Here is a 21200-nt window from a genome sequence, read left to right on the forward strand (position 1 = left end):
CTTAAACATGGGAGACCAGAACTGCACACAGTATTCCAGGTGAGGTCTCACCAGTGCCTTGTATAACAGTACTAAAACCTCCTTACCCCTACTGGAAATACCTCTCCTGATGCATCCCAAGACCACATTAGCTTTTTTCACAGCCATATCACATTGGTGGCTCATAGTCATCCTATGATCAACCAATACTCCAAGGTCCTTCTCCTGCTCTGTTACTTCTAATTGATGTGTCCCCAGCCTATAACTAAAATTCTTGTTATTAATCCCTAAATGCATAACCTTACATTTCTCACTATTAAATTTCATCCTATTACTATTACTCCAGTTTACACGGTCATCCAGATCCTCCTGAATGATATCCCGGTCCTTCTCTAACTTGGCAATACCTCCCAGCTTTGTATCATCCACAAACTTTATTAGCACACTCCCACTTTTTGTGCAGAGGTCAGTGATAAAAAGATTAAATAAGATTGGTCCCAAAACTGATCCTTGAGGAACTCCATTGGTAACCTCCCTCCAGCCTGACAGTTCACCTTTCAGTAGGACCCGTTGTCGTCTCCCCTTTAACCAATTCCTTATCCACCTTTCAATTTTCATATTGATCCCCATCTTTTCCAATTTAACTAATAATTCCCCATGTGGCACTACTGAAATCTAGGTAAATTAGATCCACTGCGTTTCCTTTGTCTAAAAAAATCTGTTACTTTCTCATAGAAGGAGATCAGATTGGTTTGGCACGATCTACCTTTTGTAAAACCATGTTGTATTTTGTCCCATTTACCATTGACTTCAATATCCTTAACTACTTTATCCTTCAAAAATTTTTCCAAGACCTTGCACACTACAATGAATATGCAATGTGTTATAGAGAAAGTGTTAGGAATATTTTAGAGAGTGTTTGTTTGGTAATTTCGTTGCGGTTTCTTTTATGTATTTGGATTATTTTTGTACCTTTTGCCTTTGAAGCCATGTGTCTTAATTACCATGTGTCCAACTGCACAGGTCTGAAAGAAACTAAAAAGAAACCCGATAATAGTCCATGTGGTTATAATGTCATGTAACTCAGTACAGAATTTTGCTCAGTTGTTGAAAAAATGCAAGGCTGGGTCAAGAGCAACACCACAAATGGAAGAAATCCACACTGTATGTTGGACCTCTCATTTAAAGTAAATCAGTCCTAGTTTTCACCCCCAATTATCCAAAATGCTTGACTAAGAAGGCAGTATGACAAACTTTAATTTCTTTATTTGGTAGTGGACTGTATTCAATTTTGCTCCTATTTGTTCTACAATGACTTACTATCTGAAAGTTCTCAGTGTTTGAAAAGATTCAGGAAGTGTCAATTTAAGATGCTACCACATTTATCAGTGACTCATCTTCAGGAAGTATTCCGAAATGAGTAATGGAATGCCACTCTTTTTATTACGAGTGTGTGTAAACATCCCACTGAAGATATAAAAGCTTTCATTAAATAATTTGTTGCAATTCTTCTACACATGTCACAGACTTCACTATTCTGTTGATATTATTTTCAATATTTACTGCACTTCAATCGGAAAACACAAAGCATTCCAATATAATGCAGCATGGCATCAGCTGGTGAACAGCACAATAAAGCTAATCTACTTGCAAATACTGTAGTATTTGTCAAGTTTTTAAAGAGCAACAACTTCCATTAAATGGTTTTAATCAAGATGGAAGATAAAGAATATCTCCTTGAAGTTTCATTTTTAAACTTTTATCCCTAAGTTACCTTTTTTAATCCTCTGAAGATGCCAAATACTTATGTCTCTCTTACAGCACAGAAACAGCTCTTTCATAATCAGTTTTTAATGCACTGTAAACTTAGCTGCTGAAATTCTTCATGAGAAAAATCAGGAAGAATGTACATATCTGCCACTGGGGAAATAAAGCTACCAGTGATAAGTGGGAAAGATCTAGTCAGGCACCAGTGTTGCAGTACTTTTATTGTGACCAGGTACTGTAATTTCAAATAGCTCTCTAAAGTACACTGATTGCAATCTGTTAAATACGGCTATACTCTGAAAAGTGACTAACAATACTGTAGGTTCATGTTTACAGCATCTCACTGATTCTATGTCATATTTGCTCAGCTTACAAATAAAATGCCTTTTTTCTTCCTATGTCCCAGCCCTATAAACTCAGTCTGAGATGCGAGACTGTTGAGCTCTTTCCTACACATTCCTCAGCAATAAAGATGACTCACATACAAGTTATGTATGCAAGTTATACCAGCGCACACATTAGCTTTAGGTGGGGTTGCACAGGCGTGCCCAAAGGGCATGATTGGATCAACTGATTTAACATGCAGCTGCACCAGAAAAACAAGATGAAAAACAGGATTCGTGTACCTGGCTGAGGTTTGAATCTTCTTAGCAGATGACTACTCTTGTTTATTACATAGAAGGGATAATCCTGCCATCCAAGTTAATTGCCTTCTGCAAGAGAGCGTTAGTGCACCGTACACTGATGCTAAATGAAGGAGGGGAAAGAGGCTGATTTTACAAACAATTAAATGGCAGCTCATTATGAAGGTACAGACAAATTCCTACACAAAGAAGGAATCCACCTACCAGCGACTCCTTTACCAAAAAGGTATCTGAAATATTTATTATGGTGGAGCAGTCACAAGGCCATACGGCATAGCAAGGTTGCACCAGGATTTTCAGTTTTAGGTAGGATTTACCCTTAGACCTTTGCCTATTACAAACAAAAGTACTGTGTTATAACAAAGTTTCACTGCTTGCTCTCCACCACATTCCTATTAACAAGAGCTCAAAACATTTACCTGATATCTGGTAGTCCTGAGACTAAGTCTATTAGCCAGGATGAAATACCTATCCTGCCACACACTTCAAACCCACACCTTACTCCCTTTTATTTTAAAGAATGTGCAGTTGTACTATATTGCTCATTTTCTGTTTAATAAAATTTTAATATGTAACTTACTATGTCTTTCTTGCTGTTTATCCCTTTTCTCTCCACTTTCCTATAATATATAAACCATGGCTTATATTTTCTTGCACTGTGTTCTATGTCTGTTTCCTCTACATTCTCTCCCTCTTTCATTCTTTACATTTTCTGCTCTACCTCTTTCTCTCTCTCTTCTGCCTCTCTCAAATCTCTCATCTCTATCTGAGAGACAGAGATTTAGGAGTGACACCCGATTACCGGATGAGTAACTGGAGGAATAACGGTCAAGAGCTGAAAATCTAAGTTCCCCACTAGTGCTAGGACAACGGAGCTGGGATTCTGGTCAGGCTGCTGTTCCTGAACCCTGCTTGAGGGCTCCATGTTTTGTGGCTTCCCCACAAACATTCCATTTTCTCTGGCTCCTGCAAGAAGCAGCAGCATGGCAGTGTCTGTGTCTGTGTCCTTACTGTATGTTCCATTCTATGCATCCGATGAAGTGGGCTGTAGCCCACGAAAACTTATGCTCTAATAAATTTGTTAGTCTCTAAGGTGCCACAAGTACTCCTGTTCTTTTTGCGGATACAGACTACTCTGTATGGCTGCTACACTGAAACTCTCTATATGCTTTGCTCCTTCCACACTAGAACCTACTGTCTGCTTTGTGGGTGGCAATTAGTGGGGGGGAACAGGCTTCTCTAATTCACCTTTACTCCAACCTCTATTTTAGGGTCCTCCTCTCCAGTGATTTGCTTCATTGCCCGATTCCCTTCTCAGCTTTTCAAAGTTGCAGCAGAGTGAAATTGACCAGATGCTCAATTTCGCTGATGCCCATAGGGTTTCCAATAGCAGTAGTCTAAACTGAGACAGACTAGATACCTTCATTCTGCTTTATCTTGGAAAGACAACAAACAGAAGCTGAGACATGGGTCCCGCTGTCTAAGACAGGCCGTGTCTACGCTACAGGGGCTGTACCGGCATAGCTATGGTGCCGTAAGCACGCAAGGATAACCCCATAGTGTATGCTGACCAAAGGGGTTTTTCCATCTGTGTAGGAACACCACCAGCCTGAGTGACAGTAGCTAGGTCAACAGAAGCACTCTTCCATTGACCTAGCTGTGTCTCCACTGGAGATTAGGTCAGCAAAGCTACATCGCTATGGGGTGTAGATTTTTCACACCCCTGAGCATTGTATCTATGTCAACCTAAATTTTAAGTGGAGACCAGGCCTAGGAAACCAACACTGCATCATATGAGTCCAACAGAAAAGCATAGAAAGCACCATCATTTCACAACAGCAGTAGCTGGCTGCGGGGCTGCAGACCACAACTCCAAGAAAAAGATATCTGTTCTAACCTCGAGGTAGCTAACATGAAGTAAAAGCCTAATGAAGACAATGCAGTCTGTAGTTCTTACACAAGTTAGCACGTCAGGGTAGCCATAAGCTCCTCCATAGTTTTTAACTCAAACAGCCTACCTCTATGAAAACTACAAACTGCCTTGTCTTCTCTAGGATTTTACCACATTAGTTAACTCAAGTTGAGTACACATTTTTTCCTTAGTGACAAGGCCGAAACTACTGTCCAAGGGCACAGAAGAAAAAAGGAAAAATAGTATAAAATGGGTGAAGGAGAGAAAGTTTCCTCTCAAGTTCAGGAAGATGAGATAGAGTCAATGTTTGGATTTCTGTTTTGTACGTGATACAAGGCTTACATGTTTCAGATATCTCCTACATTCCCATGTCATCTTGCTGAAAGTTATTCTTCTCTGATAAGGAATTTTTTCCTTCACATTATAAGTTTATCACATGGAGAAAACAAATTTTGTGTAGTCTTGAGACACACTATATACATATAAGATTATTCCTTTAGCGCAATAAAAGATCTGATTTTTCACTCTTGTTAAGACAATTGTGCCTATTCCAAATGTGCTTTCCAATATTAATTCACAGTACGTGGCGATATAAAATGCATGTATCCAAAGTGCACCACACCTTCCTTAATCCAAAGTGAAGCTCAGAGCCACTCTGATTTTTCCTCAATGTTTGTGCATAATAGGCTTAAATTTTTATTTAAAAGGATGACAGGACAGAAAAGAAGCAGGATACATCTCAATTTTAATTAGTAGCCGCTTAGATTAAACTTTATTCTCAGTAATGTTTTGATACTTTCTACGATAATTCTATGTGTAGCTCCCAAACAGGAAATATATTTTAAATTTAATGAATTCACTTACAACTGACCTAGGAAGGTGAAAGTTCTACAATTCATATTTTATCCCAAAGTGTTTAAAAGGTTTACAAGCTTGAATAATATGCGTAATATACAAAATTCAAAGCACATATCACTTTGGTTAAATGTTTCAATATATTATTCTAATCAGAAAGCCAAAATAGAAAAGGCTATACAAACAGTCTGCTGCAAATGTTCTGTTGCTTAGGAAATCAAAATTCTGATAATTTTTTCAATTCATTTCCCAAACTGTTGAAACTAGGCACAATGCAGAGGTCATTCCTTTGCTCTCCACAAAAGAGGGACACTTGCCACATTTTTCTCCCATCATGTGTGCTTACTGGAACTAAACTGACTAAGACTCAAAGGAAAGTTTTTATGTCTTCTAAAAAGGACACAGATGTGCAAAGAAGAAAAACAGATAGTGAAAAGGCTCCACTTGCAAGAATACTTGGCATGAAATTACAAAAACACTAAAATAATAATTTAATAGTGTTGCCAACAGAATTTCTGGATGCAATCTGTTATGCAAACAGTTCCTAGTAACAATCCTCTGAAGAAATCAAATTGCTGTCAGAAAGGTACTCTTGCAAATCTTCTAGACTTCATACTTCATAAAAATATATTACTTAAAGGAACGCATTAGGATATAAAAAAATCAATATTTAGACCTCTTTCAAGCTTTGCTGAAAGTGTTTGCAACTTTTTAGCTTAAGTCTTAGTGAACTGCTATAATAAATACAATATTTTTCTTTTATTAATTTAGAAACTTAAATAATGTTCTTATTGCATTCCAGTCTGATTTCTTCATTATTAATATGGAATGGTTCTAATTGCAGGTACATCAATGACATGTAGTACTCAGATTTTCCTAAACAAATCTGAAAGTTGGATAATATTGCTCCTATGTTATGTTTTGGGGGGTATTTTTGGTTGGGTGTTTTGTTTGTTTTTTTGAGGAATATGAAAATGTGCTGGGAAAAAACATTCAGATAAGACTTAGGAAAACAATGAAAGTAGAAGCATTCTGTTAGAAGATGACTAGCTAAAACAGTATTGCTGATTAAAGCAGAAGTGCTTTGTGTTTCTGGAGCCACCAATTACAACTATGGTACAATATTTAAATATGTTAATGGATGTTACTACAATGGATTTTACTGCTCCTGTTCTATATGATTTCATATTATATAAAACAGTTAACAGTGTGAATTTGTCTTCAGAATTAATTCTCTCTCTATTAAAGAGATTAATGATATTTTCTCATATCAACTCAGTACACTGCCTGTTATTAAGTACTGTTATTCCCAGGATAACCCTGGGAGTTAGAGATTTAGCTGTTGCTAACAATAAGACCACCTAATCATTTACTTTTTAACATAAAATTTAAGATTTCTAAATATTTAAAAGTATAGTGAACTATATTTTAACACCCTGGCAAGGATCTATTTAAAGCCTACAGATATTAAAAATAAATCTAGAGCCTAATTATCAGATGTGCTGAACAGCCACTGAATTCAGTAGGTGTTGTGGGTACTCAGCAATCCTGAAAATCAGGCTTTTAATTAATCTGCAAGGACATGCTGTATCTCATTCTTGGAACGCAAGCTGGTTTTTTTGTTTGTTTGTATAGTGCCCAGCACAACAGTGACTTGAACTCTGTCTAACTACACACTAACACAATACAAATAAATAATAATACCGCAGTTGCGCTGTGGTGTGAATCCACAGCAGCTACAGAGACTTCAGTGAAGCTACTCTAGATTTTCCGTGGTGCACCAGAGAGCATAATCTGCTCCTTTGTTTGTTGTATTTCCTCTTTACCAATCCAGGAACTGTAGAGTTATTTTGTTCTTTGCTGACAGAAAAAAAAAGACTAACCATTGATAAGACTTATGTACACCGAATCCGTTGGTAACAAAGTCTATGTTTCTCAGCAGTAGTCACGCCAGTAAACACCAAAACTGTACTAGGAAAAGAACTGTTCACAGACCAAAAACCCTGCAACTGCATCCTGCACCCATAAAATGAAAAACAAACAGTTTTGGAATGAAGTTACAAGAGAGGATTAATTTGACCCTCGCTCCCCAGTATCTTCAACAAGTGGGGGAAAGCAAAAACCAAAACACAGAAGCCAGATAAATCTGATCTCTCTGACAGGGCATTCACCGCTATTGTTTTCCCTTAATCTGCTGCAGATATTTTGTTCAATACCACATGATGGAAAGTTCACATTTTCAGCCACCCGGATGCCACCATACTGCCAAAAAAAACCTTGGCCCAATTCTGTACCACTGGAGTTAATGACAATTTTGCCACTGGGATGGGAGCAGGGCCCAGTCCATAATTTGGACCTTATATTGCCAGTGCCAGTAATTTCAAAAGTTTCTATCCTGAGTTAATGACAATTTAGCAGTGCAACAGCCTTCTGATATGTATAATTTTTTAAACAAAATATTAGTACTTTTTAAAAACAAATTTTTCCTGCCTCTTTGAAAACTATTAACTCTAGAGATCAGCATCCTTATGTGAATGTCCAGGATCCTGTACCACACATCCTAAATTGGTCAGTTACTAGTACTGCACTTGCAGCAGCTTTTCCCTCCCCTTTTGATTTGACCAATGACACCAGAACATCATCCATAACTGGCAGGTAGCACAAAGCTTTGAACAGGGAGATCGCAATCTGACATTATAGCCTATGACAAACATGTTTCCCTTTTAATTTTTTTAATGCATAGAAGTCTAATAAATTTATGACCCAAAATAATGGAAAGCTGAAACCACCCTTGAAACAACACAACCTGTAAGAATTATCGTCCCACTGTAGCATAATAATCCACAAGGGAAAACATTTTCAAGGGACAAATCTCTTAATTAGAGGACCTGAGGGCCAAAACCTCCCAAGTGCTGAACACTTCTGTGAATATCTTCCTCCACATTGAAGGAGCGAGCAAATTTCATGACTTCATACTGTATCAATCTCTATACAGCTCAAGACAATACAATTTTGGGTTTACACTCCAGAGGGGGTGTCCACCTGAGTGCCTGGCAATTCCCTGAGCTGTCTTCCCACACCGAGCTGATTGCAGACTCTGTGATTCTACAGCTGGATGTGTCTCTACCTGTGTGCGCACGTGCGCACAGCAGGACAGGGTAAGGGAGTCCAGGCCTGTGGAACGGGCGGGCTCAGGGGGGCCCAGTAGATCAGGTGGCACCATGGAAGGGGGGGTCCAACCCATCACAGTATGTCTACACTTATACCGCAACAGTAGCGCCACAATAGTGCTTTGGTATAGACACTACCTACGCTGACGGGAAGTGTTTTCCCATAGGCTTAGGTAATCCACCTCCCCGAGAAGCTGTAGCTAGGTCAACAGAAGAATTTTTCCGTTGACTTAGTACTGTCTACACCTGGGGTTAGGTTGGCATAGCTACATCTCTTATGGGTAGGGATTTTTCACCCCGAGAGATGCAGCTATGCCACTGTAAGTTCCCAGTGTAGTTCAGCCCTGTGTCAGAGTTCTCACTACAGGCAGCCAGAACTGGGGCAGGGCAGACATTGTCCTGTCTGGTCCCATGGAACTTAACAGAAAAAGTGACCAGAACCAGAAGATGCAGAACCCTCCCGCTCCTCTTGATCTATGCTACCAGGGAGCAAATTGGGGGCCAGAGCTGCAAATGAAATATGGGACCTCCGTAAGGATAGGCTTGGGGTCACTACTGTGGTGGGGAAAATCCCACCCCCAATCCACCTCAACAGGACAACACGGGCATCTCCACAAGAGAATTCTTGCAGAGATTCCCCATTAAGTCACCTCGTATGGTTAAAAGCTGCAGGAAAAGATAATGTGGGCCATATTTACTATTCTATAGAAGACTGGGATTTGTCTGTAACAAAGGACACGTTTTTCTCAAGAAAACTAATTGAATTTTAAAAATTGGAAGAGACGTTTTAAAAACAAAAAGAACACTGCCACTTTATGTATCATTCACCCTACAAAAGTTATTCATAAAACAAGAGGGTGGATAGTAGGGTTGGGAAATATTAAACAAAACATTGCATCATTCGCAAAAGCTTTCATGTACAACAAAAAGGATTACTGACTAAATGAAATATCCCTTGATTAAAGCAAATTAATATTCCACCTGGAAAATACTATGCAAGCCTCTTTGTTTTTGAATGACCTCTGGGCCAAGTACAGATCACAGACTAACCAGTAAGTCAATCGAAAACCAAGTCTCACTCTTCCAAAGCGCTCTCTCGGGAACTCTAGCTAAACAGTTAAAAAGCTCTGTTTCCATTCAACCCAATATGTAGGGGTGGAAAAGCTTTTCAAAACATTAAAGAGAAACAAGTGAGGTCTGTTACCATTCCAAGAAGCAAATTAAGGTCTAAATTCTGAGATTGTCAAGCACCTGCAACTTCCATTAAAGTCAGTGGTGCTGGCTGTGCTCAGCACCCCTCAATGTTTGGCTCTAATGGTAGGATAACCAGTTTTACCAGAATTCGCTGCTTTGGAACTTTTAAAACCATTACTGCCTTTTTGTATATTTGTTATGTTATGTCTTTATAGCTCACAGCAATAGTATAAATACATTTTAGAGGGCTATTATAATACATGTTCCTGCAAGCAGTTCATCTGAATGCTGCTGAAGTACCAGGTTTAAATAATAACTGGCAAGCCACTTTTCCTTTACAAATATTAGTATGGAGAAGGAATAATGTTAAAAAAATATTTAATAAAGGGCCATAATTGCTGTATTGAAGGTTTGCATATCCAGTGAGAAAAGAAATTAAAACAGTGAAAAATGGAACAATGAATCAAAGTGATCTGGGATAATCTTACCCATTTTGATAAATTCATCCAGGAGCTAAAAAGAATAGTTTTAGTTTGGATTATTTCAAGTGGCATAGATTTGTTTGCTAAATTGTTACTTAAAAACTGCATCATACTACGTGAATCTAAAAGTTACTCTAATTAATTAACTAAATAATAAAGGAAAATTAAACGCATGGCATTCCAAAGAGAACAACAACTTTATTTTATCTGTTTCTGAATGGAATCTAGTCAGCTATAACTCACATTGTACCATTAGATCTGGCCTGAATTTTCCTAAAAGGTCATCCCATAGCCTGGCTGATGACATATTTGTACATGGATGACAAGTATATTATAGAAGAGGTAAGCTAATAAGTAGGCCATAAAACACACACACACTCTCTTCCACCAACTTAAACCTAACATGGCCAAAACTGAATTCTTCCTTTCCTCCCAAACTGACCCCACTCCCACAATGCTATAACTGCTGACAACACCAACATCCACCCTACCACCCAGACCCATAATCTGGTCCAGATTCCATCTCCCCTGACCATCACATCCAGGCTTTGTTCAAATCTTTGTTTCTTCCTCCTAATACTTCTAAGACGCCACCTTCCTTGTGAAGGGGATGTTCCACTCACATGCTGGGAAAGGCTTAATATGAGGCCAATTAACCAGCCTGCAAAGTCTGGCGGGTGGGGCAGGCCTAATTAGAAATAAAGCTCAGGGCTTGTTTCCATAAAAAGCTGAGTGAACCCATTTGAGGAAAGGAGATCTAGAGGAGAGGAGGTAAAGAGTTCCCGTTCTCTGGGAAGCAGTATGTAAGAAGACTGAGAAGGATAGTACAGGCTACTGCCCAGGTAAGCTGCAGGCCTAAGTGGAGCCAGGGGCCCTGATGCGCTGTAGCCTGCCTGTACCCCTGAGTAAGGGAAGGAGGATTCCAGTCCCTGGGCTATGGGATTGATGGAGGCACAGAAGCCTCTACTTAGGTAGGAAGACAGTATATAGTAGCAGAGGCATGCCTATGATGAGATGGTTGCTCACTGAACCTATCCGGAATGAAGGCTTGGTTAGTATCCATTTCTGTAAATGACTCTGTGGGACAGAACTCTGCAAAGGGACCTGTCTGGAAAGCCAGGACACTCCTATGGCCGGAGTAGGCCAAAGGACAGTGAGGGAAACTGAGGCAAAGGCTGCTGCAACACCACAGCCAGCCAGGAAGAGGAGTGTTGGGGTGACAACTTTGCCACCCCCTCACATCTCAAACATTGTAACTTGCTCCCATCTAGTCTATCTAGCCCTCCCACAATCCCTCCACTTCTATATATGGAATTCAAGCTTCTCGGCCTGACCTTCTGAACCATTAACAGCTTTTCTACTTCCTATATATCCGTTCTATCCTCTCACCTCCTGCCCTCTCCACACCACTAATGACACTAGCCTCATCTGCCCACTTGTCCACAGTCTTCAGCCAAGATATTCCATAATGACTAGTGATTTTGTGTGCCCAACTTCAAGATGGGTGTCCAACAATTTATTTAAAAAAAAAAAAAATTTAAAATACCCCTTTACGGTGTCTGAAGTTGGGTAGACAAAAATTGGGGCACCCAGTCATCCATCATTTTGAAAAACTTGCCTGAGTGCTTTCTTCCATGCTGTTCCTTATCAATAGAATGTCCTCCAAATTAATCCTGAATAAATCTCTTCTTCTATGACTATACAAAATTGGCAATTTGACAATGGAAAGATTAAATACAATTTGAAACCAACAATCTGTCAAGGGGGGGGGAATCTAAAATGGTATATAAATGTTGCATGTTTTGATGGTACCCCTCTTCCCTCAGCCATCACACTTTGCCTGTCTGTGTGGGACTGTGTATTTTTCGCCCCCGAGTGTGTATCTTTACTTTCATAGAATCATAGAATCATAGAATATCAGGGTTGGAAGGGACCCCAGAAGGTCATCTAGTCCAACCCCCTGCTCAAAGCAGGACCAATTCCCAGTTAAATAATCCCAGCCAGGGCTTTGTCAAGCCTGACCTTAAAAACCTCTAAGGAAGGAGATTCTACCACCTCCCTAGGTAACGCATTCCAGTGTTTCACCCCCCTCTTAGTGAAAAAGTTTTTCCTAATATCCAATCTAAACCTCCCCCACTGCAACTTGAGACCATTACTCCTCGTTCTGTCATCTGCTACCATTGAGAACAGTCTAGAGCCATCCTCTTTGGAACCCCCTTTCAGGTAGTTGAAAGCAGCTATCAAATCCCCCCTCATTCTTCTCTTCTGCAGGCTAAACAATCCCAGCTCCCTCAGCCTCTCCTCATAACTCGTGTGTTCCAGTCCCCTAATCATTTTTGTTGCCCTTCGCTGGACTCTCTCCAATTTATCCACATCCTTCTTGAAGTGTGGGGCCCAAAACTGGACACAGTACTCCAGATGAGGCCTCACCAATGTCGAATAGAGGGGAACGATCACGTCCCTCGATCTGCTCGCTATGCCCCTACTTATACATCCCAAAATGCCATTGGCCTTCTTGGCAACAAGGGCACACTGCTGACTCATATCCAGCTTCTCGTCCACTGTCACCCCTAGGTCCTTTTCCGCAGAACTGCTGCCTAGCCATTCGGTCCCTCGTCTGTAGCTGTGCATTGGGTTCTTCCGTCCTAAGTGCAGGACCCTGCACTTATCCTTATTGAACCTCATCAGATTCCTTTTGGCCCAATCTTCCAATTGGTCTAGGTCCTTCTGTATCCTATCCCTCCCCTCCAGCGTATCTACCACTCCTCCCAGTTTAGTATCATCCGCAAATTTGCTGAGAGTGCAATCCACACCATCCTCCAGATCATTTATGAAGATATTGAATAAAACCGGCCCCAGGACCGACCCTTGGGGCACTCCACTTGATACCGGCTGCCAACTAGACATGGAGCCATTGATCACTACCCGTTGAGCCCGACAATCTAGCCAGCTTTCTACCCACCTTATAGTGCATTCATCCAGCCCATACTTCCTTAACTTGCTGACAAGAATACTATGGGAGACCGTGTCAAAAGCTTTGCTAAAGTCAAGAAACAATACATCCACTGCTTTCCCTTCATCCACAGAACCAGTAATCTCATCATAAAAGGCGATTAGATTAGTCAGGCATGACCTTCCCTTGGTGAATCCATGCTGGCTGTTCCTGATCACTTTCCTCTCATGCAAGTGCTTCAGGATTGATTCTTTGAGGACCTGCTCCATGATTCTTCCAGGGACTGAGGTGAGGCTGACTGGCCTGTAGTTCCCAGGATCTTCCTTCTTCCCTTTTTTAAAGATTGGCACTACATTAGCCTTTTTCCAGTCATCCGGGACTTCCCCGGTTCGCCACGAGTTTTCAAAGATAATGGCCAGTGGCTCTGCAATCACAGCCGCCAATTCCTTCAGCACTCTCGGATGCAACTCGTCCGGCCCCATGGACTTTGTTTTAGTACATTGCCCTCTCCTGCTCCCTTCATCTGCTTCTTGGTCCTCCTCGAGTAAAGCTTTTGGGGGCATGGCTGCCTCTTATTATGCGTTTATACAGGGCCAGACACAGAGTGCGCGTGATCTAAAGTGGGACCACAAATATGACAGATCAAGAATAATCTACACCACCCTTAAATGGACATAATCTCAGAATTGGCAATATATGTATTTATGCCTTTCCAAGCTGCATTACGAACTTTCAAATGTTCAAGTTTCAAAACAAAAGGTTAGATACGGGCCCGGGGCGGGCGGAGGGATGGTTAATTTTATGTCAGTACTAGACTTTATTCTCAACTGCAAGTTGCTGTTTTTGAAACAAAAGAAGCTAATGACTCGGCAAAAGGCAGACATTTTATACCCCAGAACCTGAACTCATTCTTTCAAAGCAGACCATTCAGATCTGTAGAGTTTTTCAGTACTGTTGAACTCTTAGTATCACTTTAGTTACTGAATGAATGTTTACATAACAGATTTAAAAAACACCACATGGATAAATGAGTCATATGGCCACACACACTACCACCTCTGAGGATCCAGATGTCAGTAACCACAAGAGGAAAGAGAGAGAGAAGCTTGTGACGTTCAAGTAAAACGATTGAGTTTGTCTGTAGGGGCTTATTCACCCTAGTGTTTTATAGTGGACTAACACATTGGAAGTTAACTTAAAGAAAAAAAGGAGAGATGAATTTAGGTACTTGTGAAGTGTCAATTACTGCAGTATATTTTGCATACGTACAAATGGAAACACTTTCAAGATGGATGTTTTAAACTTAGCTAATTTTTGTTTTGTTTTCAAGTGCACTCATCAACGGTTACATAGACAGCTACAGCTCTCAGCACTACAAAATGCTTGCTTGCTTATCGCAACCATACTATTAACAATATTTTGTACTTTTTAAGATACCACACTACGATCAAGAAAAAAGTTAGCGTCATTAGGTAGTTTCACTTCACAACTGTAAAATACCACTTTTTCAAATGTCAGAAGGCTGAGACAACACTTGCAACATTTTAATGAATGCTGGCTTTAAACTGATAGTACTGAGTCAAAGTGGGACCCAAAGTTTAAGGTTTTTTAATATGAAATTTTTAACATACCTAAGTGTAACAGGATGTTTAACTTTCTGAAAGTGAAATTTTATTAACATCACAGGAACAGCGATTTTTCAAGTTTTCGAACACCTGATGTGTTTTACCTACAGATCCAAAAAAATAACAACGTTCGTTTTGCTCAAAAGCGAAAGGATACGAGGCGTTCCTTCTGTCCTACACACCAAGTAGAGACATGCAGCGATTACATGGGTCATCTTTCTCCCACGGGTTAAGTGCTTGCTCACCGCCATCTTGAAAAAGTTAAAGGCAGTATCAAGACAATGCTGGTTGAGTTGCAACTGGTTTCCCAAGTGATGAATTTGACGTTTCCCTAAGAAAAGAGAGAAAACTCTTAAAACAATTTTGTAATTAATCCACTTTTTAACAAAGGCTCAAACTTCAGAAAAACTCTGCTTAGCAATTCAAATTACTTGGCATTTTGTTGCAGAAGAATGTCTTTCTTTTAATAAAATAAAGAAAGACTAAGGCAGCATATAATATAGTAAGTTATTTTCAACATAGAACAATTTCTTAGATCATACAGCTCCATGGAGATTATGCCCTACGTTTTCAAATGTGTCCGCTATTTTTGGGCACTCCATTTGAGACATTAGACTGATTTTCAGAGGGGGCCCAGCATCCCACTGAAGTCAACCAGCGTTTTGGTACTCAGCACCTCGGGGGGGGGGAGGGGGAGGATCAGGGCCTAGGTCTCAATTTGTGCAGAACTGAGGCGACCACATTAGTAAACATCAAAACCGTAGGTCCATCCTTCTTCGTTTGGATGAGATAGCATCCACGGTGTGTTAGACACTTTTCCAAACAGAGGAAGATTTGTCCCAAAGAGCTGGAATCTGGCACTTGATCAGCTTCAGAGATGAAGTTCTAAAACAATCTTATTGTGGTACACAACTTTAATTGCAAAAAAATTATACACTTTGTGGCAAATCACCCAAAACTGATGAAATATGAGGTTCTCTTAACAACACACCAAAGCCATAAGGAAAGGAGCTTATGTCAAAGCTTATTCATGGTTGTCACTGATAGGGCAGAACTTCCTTCCTCTGAACATATTCAGAGAACAGGCTTCATTTAAGGTTTAGCTGCCAAACTATGTTGATTCAGGAAAACAAATGTACATCTCTTCTAAGGTGAAGGCACTTTAGATGAGTCATGACAGGAAGTGGCACAGCTGCTAAGACAGCCATGAAAAGCAAGGTCCAGCCCTCTCGCAAAGCTCTAGCTATGGGAAACCATGCTAAGAAGGGAATGTGAGGCTGACTTGGTGGAAAAGATGGGAAAAGTCATGACGAAAAGCATTGGGTTCACTAACATAATCAATGGGTCAGACAGTAACACAAAAAACCACACTTTAGTTCAATACACCAGACAGATGTTTCCACTACATGTTCTTACAGGAAACATGCATCCATTAATTTCACAGAGATATTACAAACTTATAAGCATATTTTATGAGGTGAGTGTAAAATTTGCCACAGGGCTTATCCACAGTTTTTTCAATTAAGGCAATACAACAGTGACAACATAATTGTCACAAAACTACCATATCTGTAATTCTTTACTTTGTGGCACCTACTAATCAGGCCCTTCATACATAAGCACCACTAACCATATGTTAAGGGCGGTGCATAGTATCTGAAAAACCTTTAAGTCAACAAGAAAATTCTGACTTGGTTCCTGTAAAGACACTCACTGAAATCTAACTATGGTTCAGTGTAACTCATCCCAAGCAGAAAGTTGCACATAAACAGAGAAAAACAGAACTATGTCAACTTCACCTATGCACCAATAGGAGTTATGTACACTCATCAGCCCATAACTGCTCTGGGCAATTATGCCTCACCCCATTTCTGTATTAGACAGGAAGCAAAACAGGTTTCATCTCCAAAGTTTTTTCAGGTATGTATTATATAAGCTATTGGGAGCTGATCCAAAGCCAACTGAAGTTAATAGGAGTTTTTCCAAGAATTTCAGGTCCTTGGTAGCCAAAATATTTCAAATATAGTCTTCTCCCAAAATTAATTTACTGGCTTACATCTCCTCTCTTCCCCTTCATTGTGTTTTCTCCATAGCCTGCACCCTTCCAACAAAACGTCCTCTATTTGTACCAGAGACTTCTCATTCCTCCTTGTTTCCATCTTGCCCTTTTATTCAGGGATCTGCTTTAAACTCCTCCCATTCTACAAGCCCATCATATCAACAACCTTGCTTGTGTCTAAGAATTGTATACGACTCCCTCTGAAAAACACTGACGCCTGCAGAAGTCCCAAGAGACAATTACTTAGGTGCTCCTTTTCCCCAGGAGCTGAGTGCAATGACTCTACGGAGCTCCACACCCAGGTTGATACTGGGGCAATTAGAAAATAAAAAAAATAAATATTGGAGAACCAACTAAATTGTCAAATAATATTGTTAATTAAGGAAATGCAGCAACTGTACAAAAGTGTGTTTGGAGTGTGCACAAGACGCTCACTGATCTGGAGAAACAACCCATTTGGGAAAGATGATCTTTTACTAAGCACTCTATTCAATAATCTTTGTGGGTCTAGTGGAAGATTTAATTCTATGTACTAGCATTTCTTCAGCTTGCTTTTGCACATTTTATTGGTAGTGCACAACACAGAAAAGTAAGATGCTAGAGCAAGAATACTGTAGCACTGCAATCCACCATCAAAAGAACCAATTTCACTCAATGTAGGAAACCTAGAACAAGGAGGAGAACCTTGGAGAGTGGCTACAATGCTTTATGCTGGAGATGTCCTTGCCCCCACCTATAGCACTGGAGGTGGAAGTGTTCTTCTGTTTACATTGTGACCAAGCTCTCAAAGATGTGTATTAACATTTTGCAATCAGTTTCCTATTTCCTTATAGGAAACGAGAGAAGTCATCTTCAATGAAAAACAAAACACCATAAACCCACAGAAGTAGTAAATTCCATTTTCCCCAGTAAACCTAGTATGAGGCTGATATAATTTAAAACAGTTTGGGAACATGAGTGTTTCTGGTTGGATTTATCAATAGCAAAAACTTCACAGTTACCACCAAGTAGGTAAAAACTTTCAGACTCTCCATCTAACTTGCTCTTCATTTCAAAGAGGTGGCTTGACGTTTTCTTGGCCTCACTATTTACATGCAAGGACTCTGCCACCTTATGTAATAAGTTAGTTCACCCTTGCCCTTTAATGCCACTTCTTTGGACAGGTTTCAGAGTAACAGCCGTGTTAGTCTGTATTCGCAAAAAGAAAAGGAGTACTTGTGGCACCTTAGAGACTAACCAATTTATTTGAGCATAAGCTTTCGTGAGCTACAGCTCTGAAGTGAGCTGTAGCTCACGAAAGCTTATGCTCAAATAAATTGGTTAGTCTCTAAGGTGCCACAAGTACTCCTTTTCTTTTTACTTCTTTAGACAGTATTTCCCAAAATACTAACTGCCAAATACAACAGCTTTAATGGTAGGAAAGTAAACTAAAATCACACAGAAATTGTGCCCATTCTCTACCCAGGTCTTTAAATCATAACAATCACACTGATCAATGCAGATCTTTCTTTCGCTTTCTATTCAGGATGTGCCCTATAGCGATGTGATGACTCACCGGTGCGCACCTCCAGCTGGTTGTCTTGGAATTACCTCTTTTCCAGCTTTCAGAGTGCCTTCTTCAGGCTGGTGGCTTGCCTACCACTGACATCCATGTGCCTCCCGGACCCTGGTGCCCTTTACCCTGGGGTTCTGCCCCAGAAGTACTCCCATACTGTGAGTCTCCCCTCCCATAGGAACCCCCAACCCTCTAAACCCACCTTGCCTCAGTGGCTACTGCCAGTCATCATCCAGCCCCCTTTCCCTGGGGCGGACTGCAATCTGTAATGGCCACTCATCACTGGCAAGCGGTTAGGACCAGCTGCCTCTGCCTGTTCCCAGGCTGCCCCTCTGCAGCCCCAGTACCTTTCTGGGCCTTTACCAAGGCCTGCAGCCTGGGGGTTTACCAGGCTGGAGCTCCCCAGCTCCCTTTGCCCTTCCCTGGCACTGCTCCACTCTGCTCTAGGTACCTTGCTCCCAAGCAGCTAGCCCTTCCCACTCCAGGACTAGAGTGACACTCCTCCAGCTTCTGGCCCACAGCCCTCTTATAAGGGCCAGCTGGGCCCTGATTAAGCCAGTCATACCTGTGGTCAGCTTCCCCTAGCTGTTCCTAATCCTTTTCACTGCTGCAGCCCTCTCCAGGGCTGCTTTTAACCCCTTCAGGGCCAGAGCGGGGTAACCACCCCACTACATGCCCATTTTAAACTTCAGTTTCAGTTAAGATGGGGCACAATAGTTGGCAATTAGGCTTCTAGCTTCTTATAAAGGGAACACAAAGTATCTTGTATTCCTTTTAGCTCCTTCCTATACGCCAAGACTGAAGCATCTTCACTTAAAAGATATCAAGAACAAACCTTACCTAGTAAATCTTGTTGTTGCCCTAACACACCAAAGCAGACTAATGTGTTTTGCCTATCTTCCATTCCATTCTGCCTACCTCACCCGTCTGATAACTTCCAGGGCTGTAATATGTAACTCTGAATTTGATTTGTTACCAATACTATATCAATTTAACTTTTCACTTTTGAAGGGCAGGTGCCTGTAACCACCTAACTAGGGCATGAGAAAAGAATCTGCTGGAACAAATTTTCTATCCCATGCCTTTGTTGCCACAAGCACAAACAAATGAAATATGAGTAGCAAGTCTTCAGTGGATAAATATATATGGAGGGGAAGACTTGAAAACACATCCAATGAAGCCAAAATAAATACCTTCCAGACCAACAATAAACTAAAATTCAGTATTTAATACCATAGTAAATAATTGAATGGAGAAAGGAGGATAAATACACTACCTCCTTGAGGACTCGCTGCCTGAAGGCCGAGTACAAGGCATAAGCTGGCTATACTGCTTTGTAAAAATATGCAGACATCTCCTGGCTGTTCTCCTTACTCAAAGATGTTGCTACAGCTCTAGTGGAGTGGGTTACAATTTTATAAGGACAATTTACTCAATTCCTTGTAGGACTGGTAAATGCAAAATTTAAACCCCGTAAGAAGGCCTATGAAGGAGGTTACAAAAAGTTTGAGCTTGATTCAAAGCTGAAGCAGAAACTAGTGGATGCAAAGAGGGGGCAGAGATGGTCTGAATGATAGGCAAAGATGCTAATGGCATCATTTTCTATGGACTGGAGGTAGAAAATATGGATGTCAAGAAGGTCTTGAGAGGAGTAATTAAAGCAGATGATGAGAGGAGGACCTGGCACAAGAATTTTTAGCATTAGAAGAAAAGAACAGTTTGTAGAAATGATGCAGAGAAATGGCAGGACTTACAACACTGTCTGGGTATGTGGGGCAAGGAAGGGGGAGGAGTCAAAGACAACTCCCAGGGTATGAATTTGAGTGCTGGAGAGGAAGGTGGTTGATGGTGAGGGTAGAAAAGCAGTTTGGTTTTGGTCACATTAAGATTTAATAGAACTTGTTAGCTCCATTTTTTTTTAAATGTTTATTTTTTCCTCACTGTCTGAATAAATTAACGAAGGAAGAGAAAAAGGACACTGAAGGAGAGGAAGAGAAAAGAAAAAACTGAGTGGTGCATAGTGTGTGGACTGTAAGGAAAAGAGGGAGGATGTTGGATGATACAATCAATAAGCAGATGGAAAAGAACATCCGGAGTTCAAATAGTAAAAAGCAGGCTAACACTGACATCAAAGTGCTGCAAAGGGAGAGAGTGAGACCCGTCCCTGGGCCTCTTCCTGCTCCACTGCTGCAGTTCCCAGCCCTTGGTGGGGAAATCCCTGCTACTTCCCACATCTTGATGAGCTGCTGATGCTGTTTACTCAAACTAAGCTGTGTTAATCAGAATTTGTAAACTCAACTGTAAAAGGTTGATTGATTACTCTGTAATCCAAACTAATTTAGGTTGTTCATGATTAATTTTGAAAGCACATTTTTAATAGAAGTTGTGTTATCTGATATTTTTTCACCCAAGAAGATTCTACTGCTGAGATAAAATAAATACATGTTTAATCCTTAAACAGCTGAAAGGCTGTCTTGCTAGTGAGAAGTGTGAACACACATTTATCTTTAATGAAAGGTATTCCTTAGCTATCTGGCATTAAAGGATTAGAAAGAAAAAAATCACTCCAAGCACTTCAAGACAGAGCTATTGATCATAACAGTGCATTGTTCTTCACTCCTATCAAAGCTTATTTATGTTTGGTTTTAATCTCTCTATTTTGTTTGGACAGTGTTTTTACATCAGATCACGTTTATATTCACATTTTAAAATGGCATAATTATTCTTAGTGATTTCTACAATGCATGTCTACCATTTATAAGTCAGTTGTTACCCTTCCCACAACAGATGGCACGTTACTGCTAATCTGCACACTTACTCCATCACCCATCTACGTACGTCACTTCTAGATTGTTCTGGGCAGAGGAGGAGATTTGCTTATGACTAGTGATCCGACAGTTTTAGAAAAGATTGCTTTTTCCCCATGATTTTAAAAGATTTTTTCAGCCATGCCAAAAATGTCAGAACTTGCTCTACAGAAGTTATAAACCACATTGCATTTAACA

General features: G+C 40.4%; 1 protein-coding gene across 6 annotated transcripts in view; it reads right to left on the reverse strand.

The window, feature by feature from the left end:
- BRF1 (BRF1 general transcription factor IIIB subunit) overlaps positions 1-21200 on the reverse strand; it is a 237048-nt gene that overhangs the window by 163066 nt on the left and 52782 nt on the right. For all 6 annotated transcript variants that reach the window (XR_012159588.1, XM_073349848.1, XM_073349847.1 and 3 more), the window contains exon 3: positions 14739-14912. Coding sequence is in view for 5 of the 6 variants with exons in the window: in XM_073349848.1 (XP_073205949.1) it covers positions 14739-14912 (174 nt within the window). In the remaining variant the exon portion in view is untranslated. The remainder of the gene's footprint in view (positions 1-14738; positions 14913-21200) is intronic.

The sequence above is a fragment of the Lepidochelys kempii genome, chromosome 6 (genome assembly GCF_965140265.1).
Source record: "Lepidochelys kempii isolate rLepKem1 chromosome 6, rLepKem1.hap2, whole genome shotgun sequence".
NCBI classification, from domain to species: Eukaryota; Metazoa; Chordata; order Testudines; family Cheloniidae; genus Lepidochelys; species Lepidochelys kempii.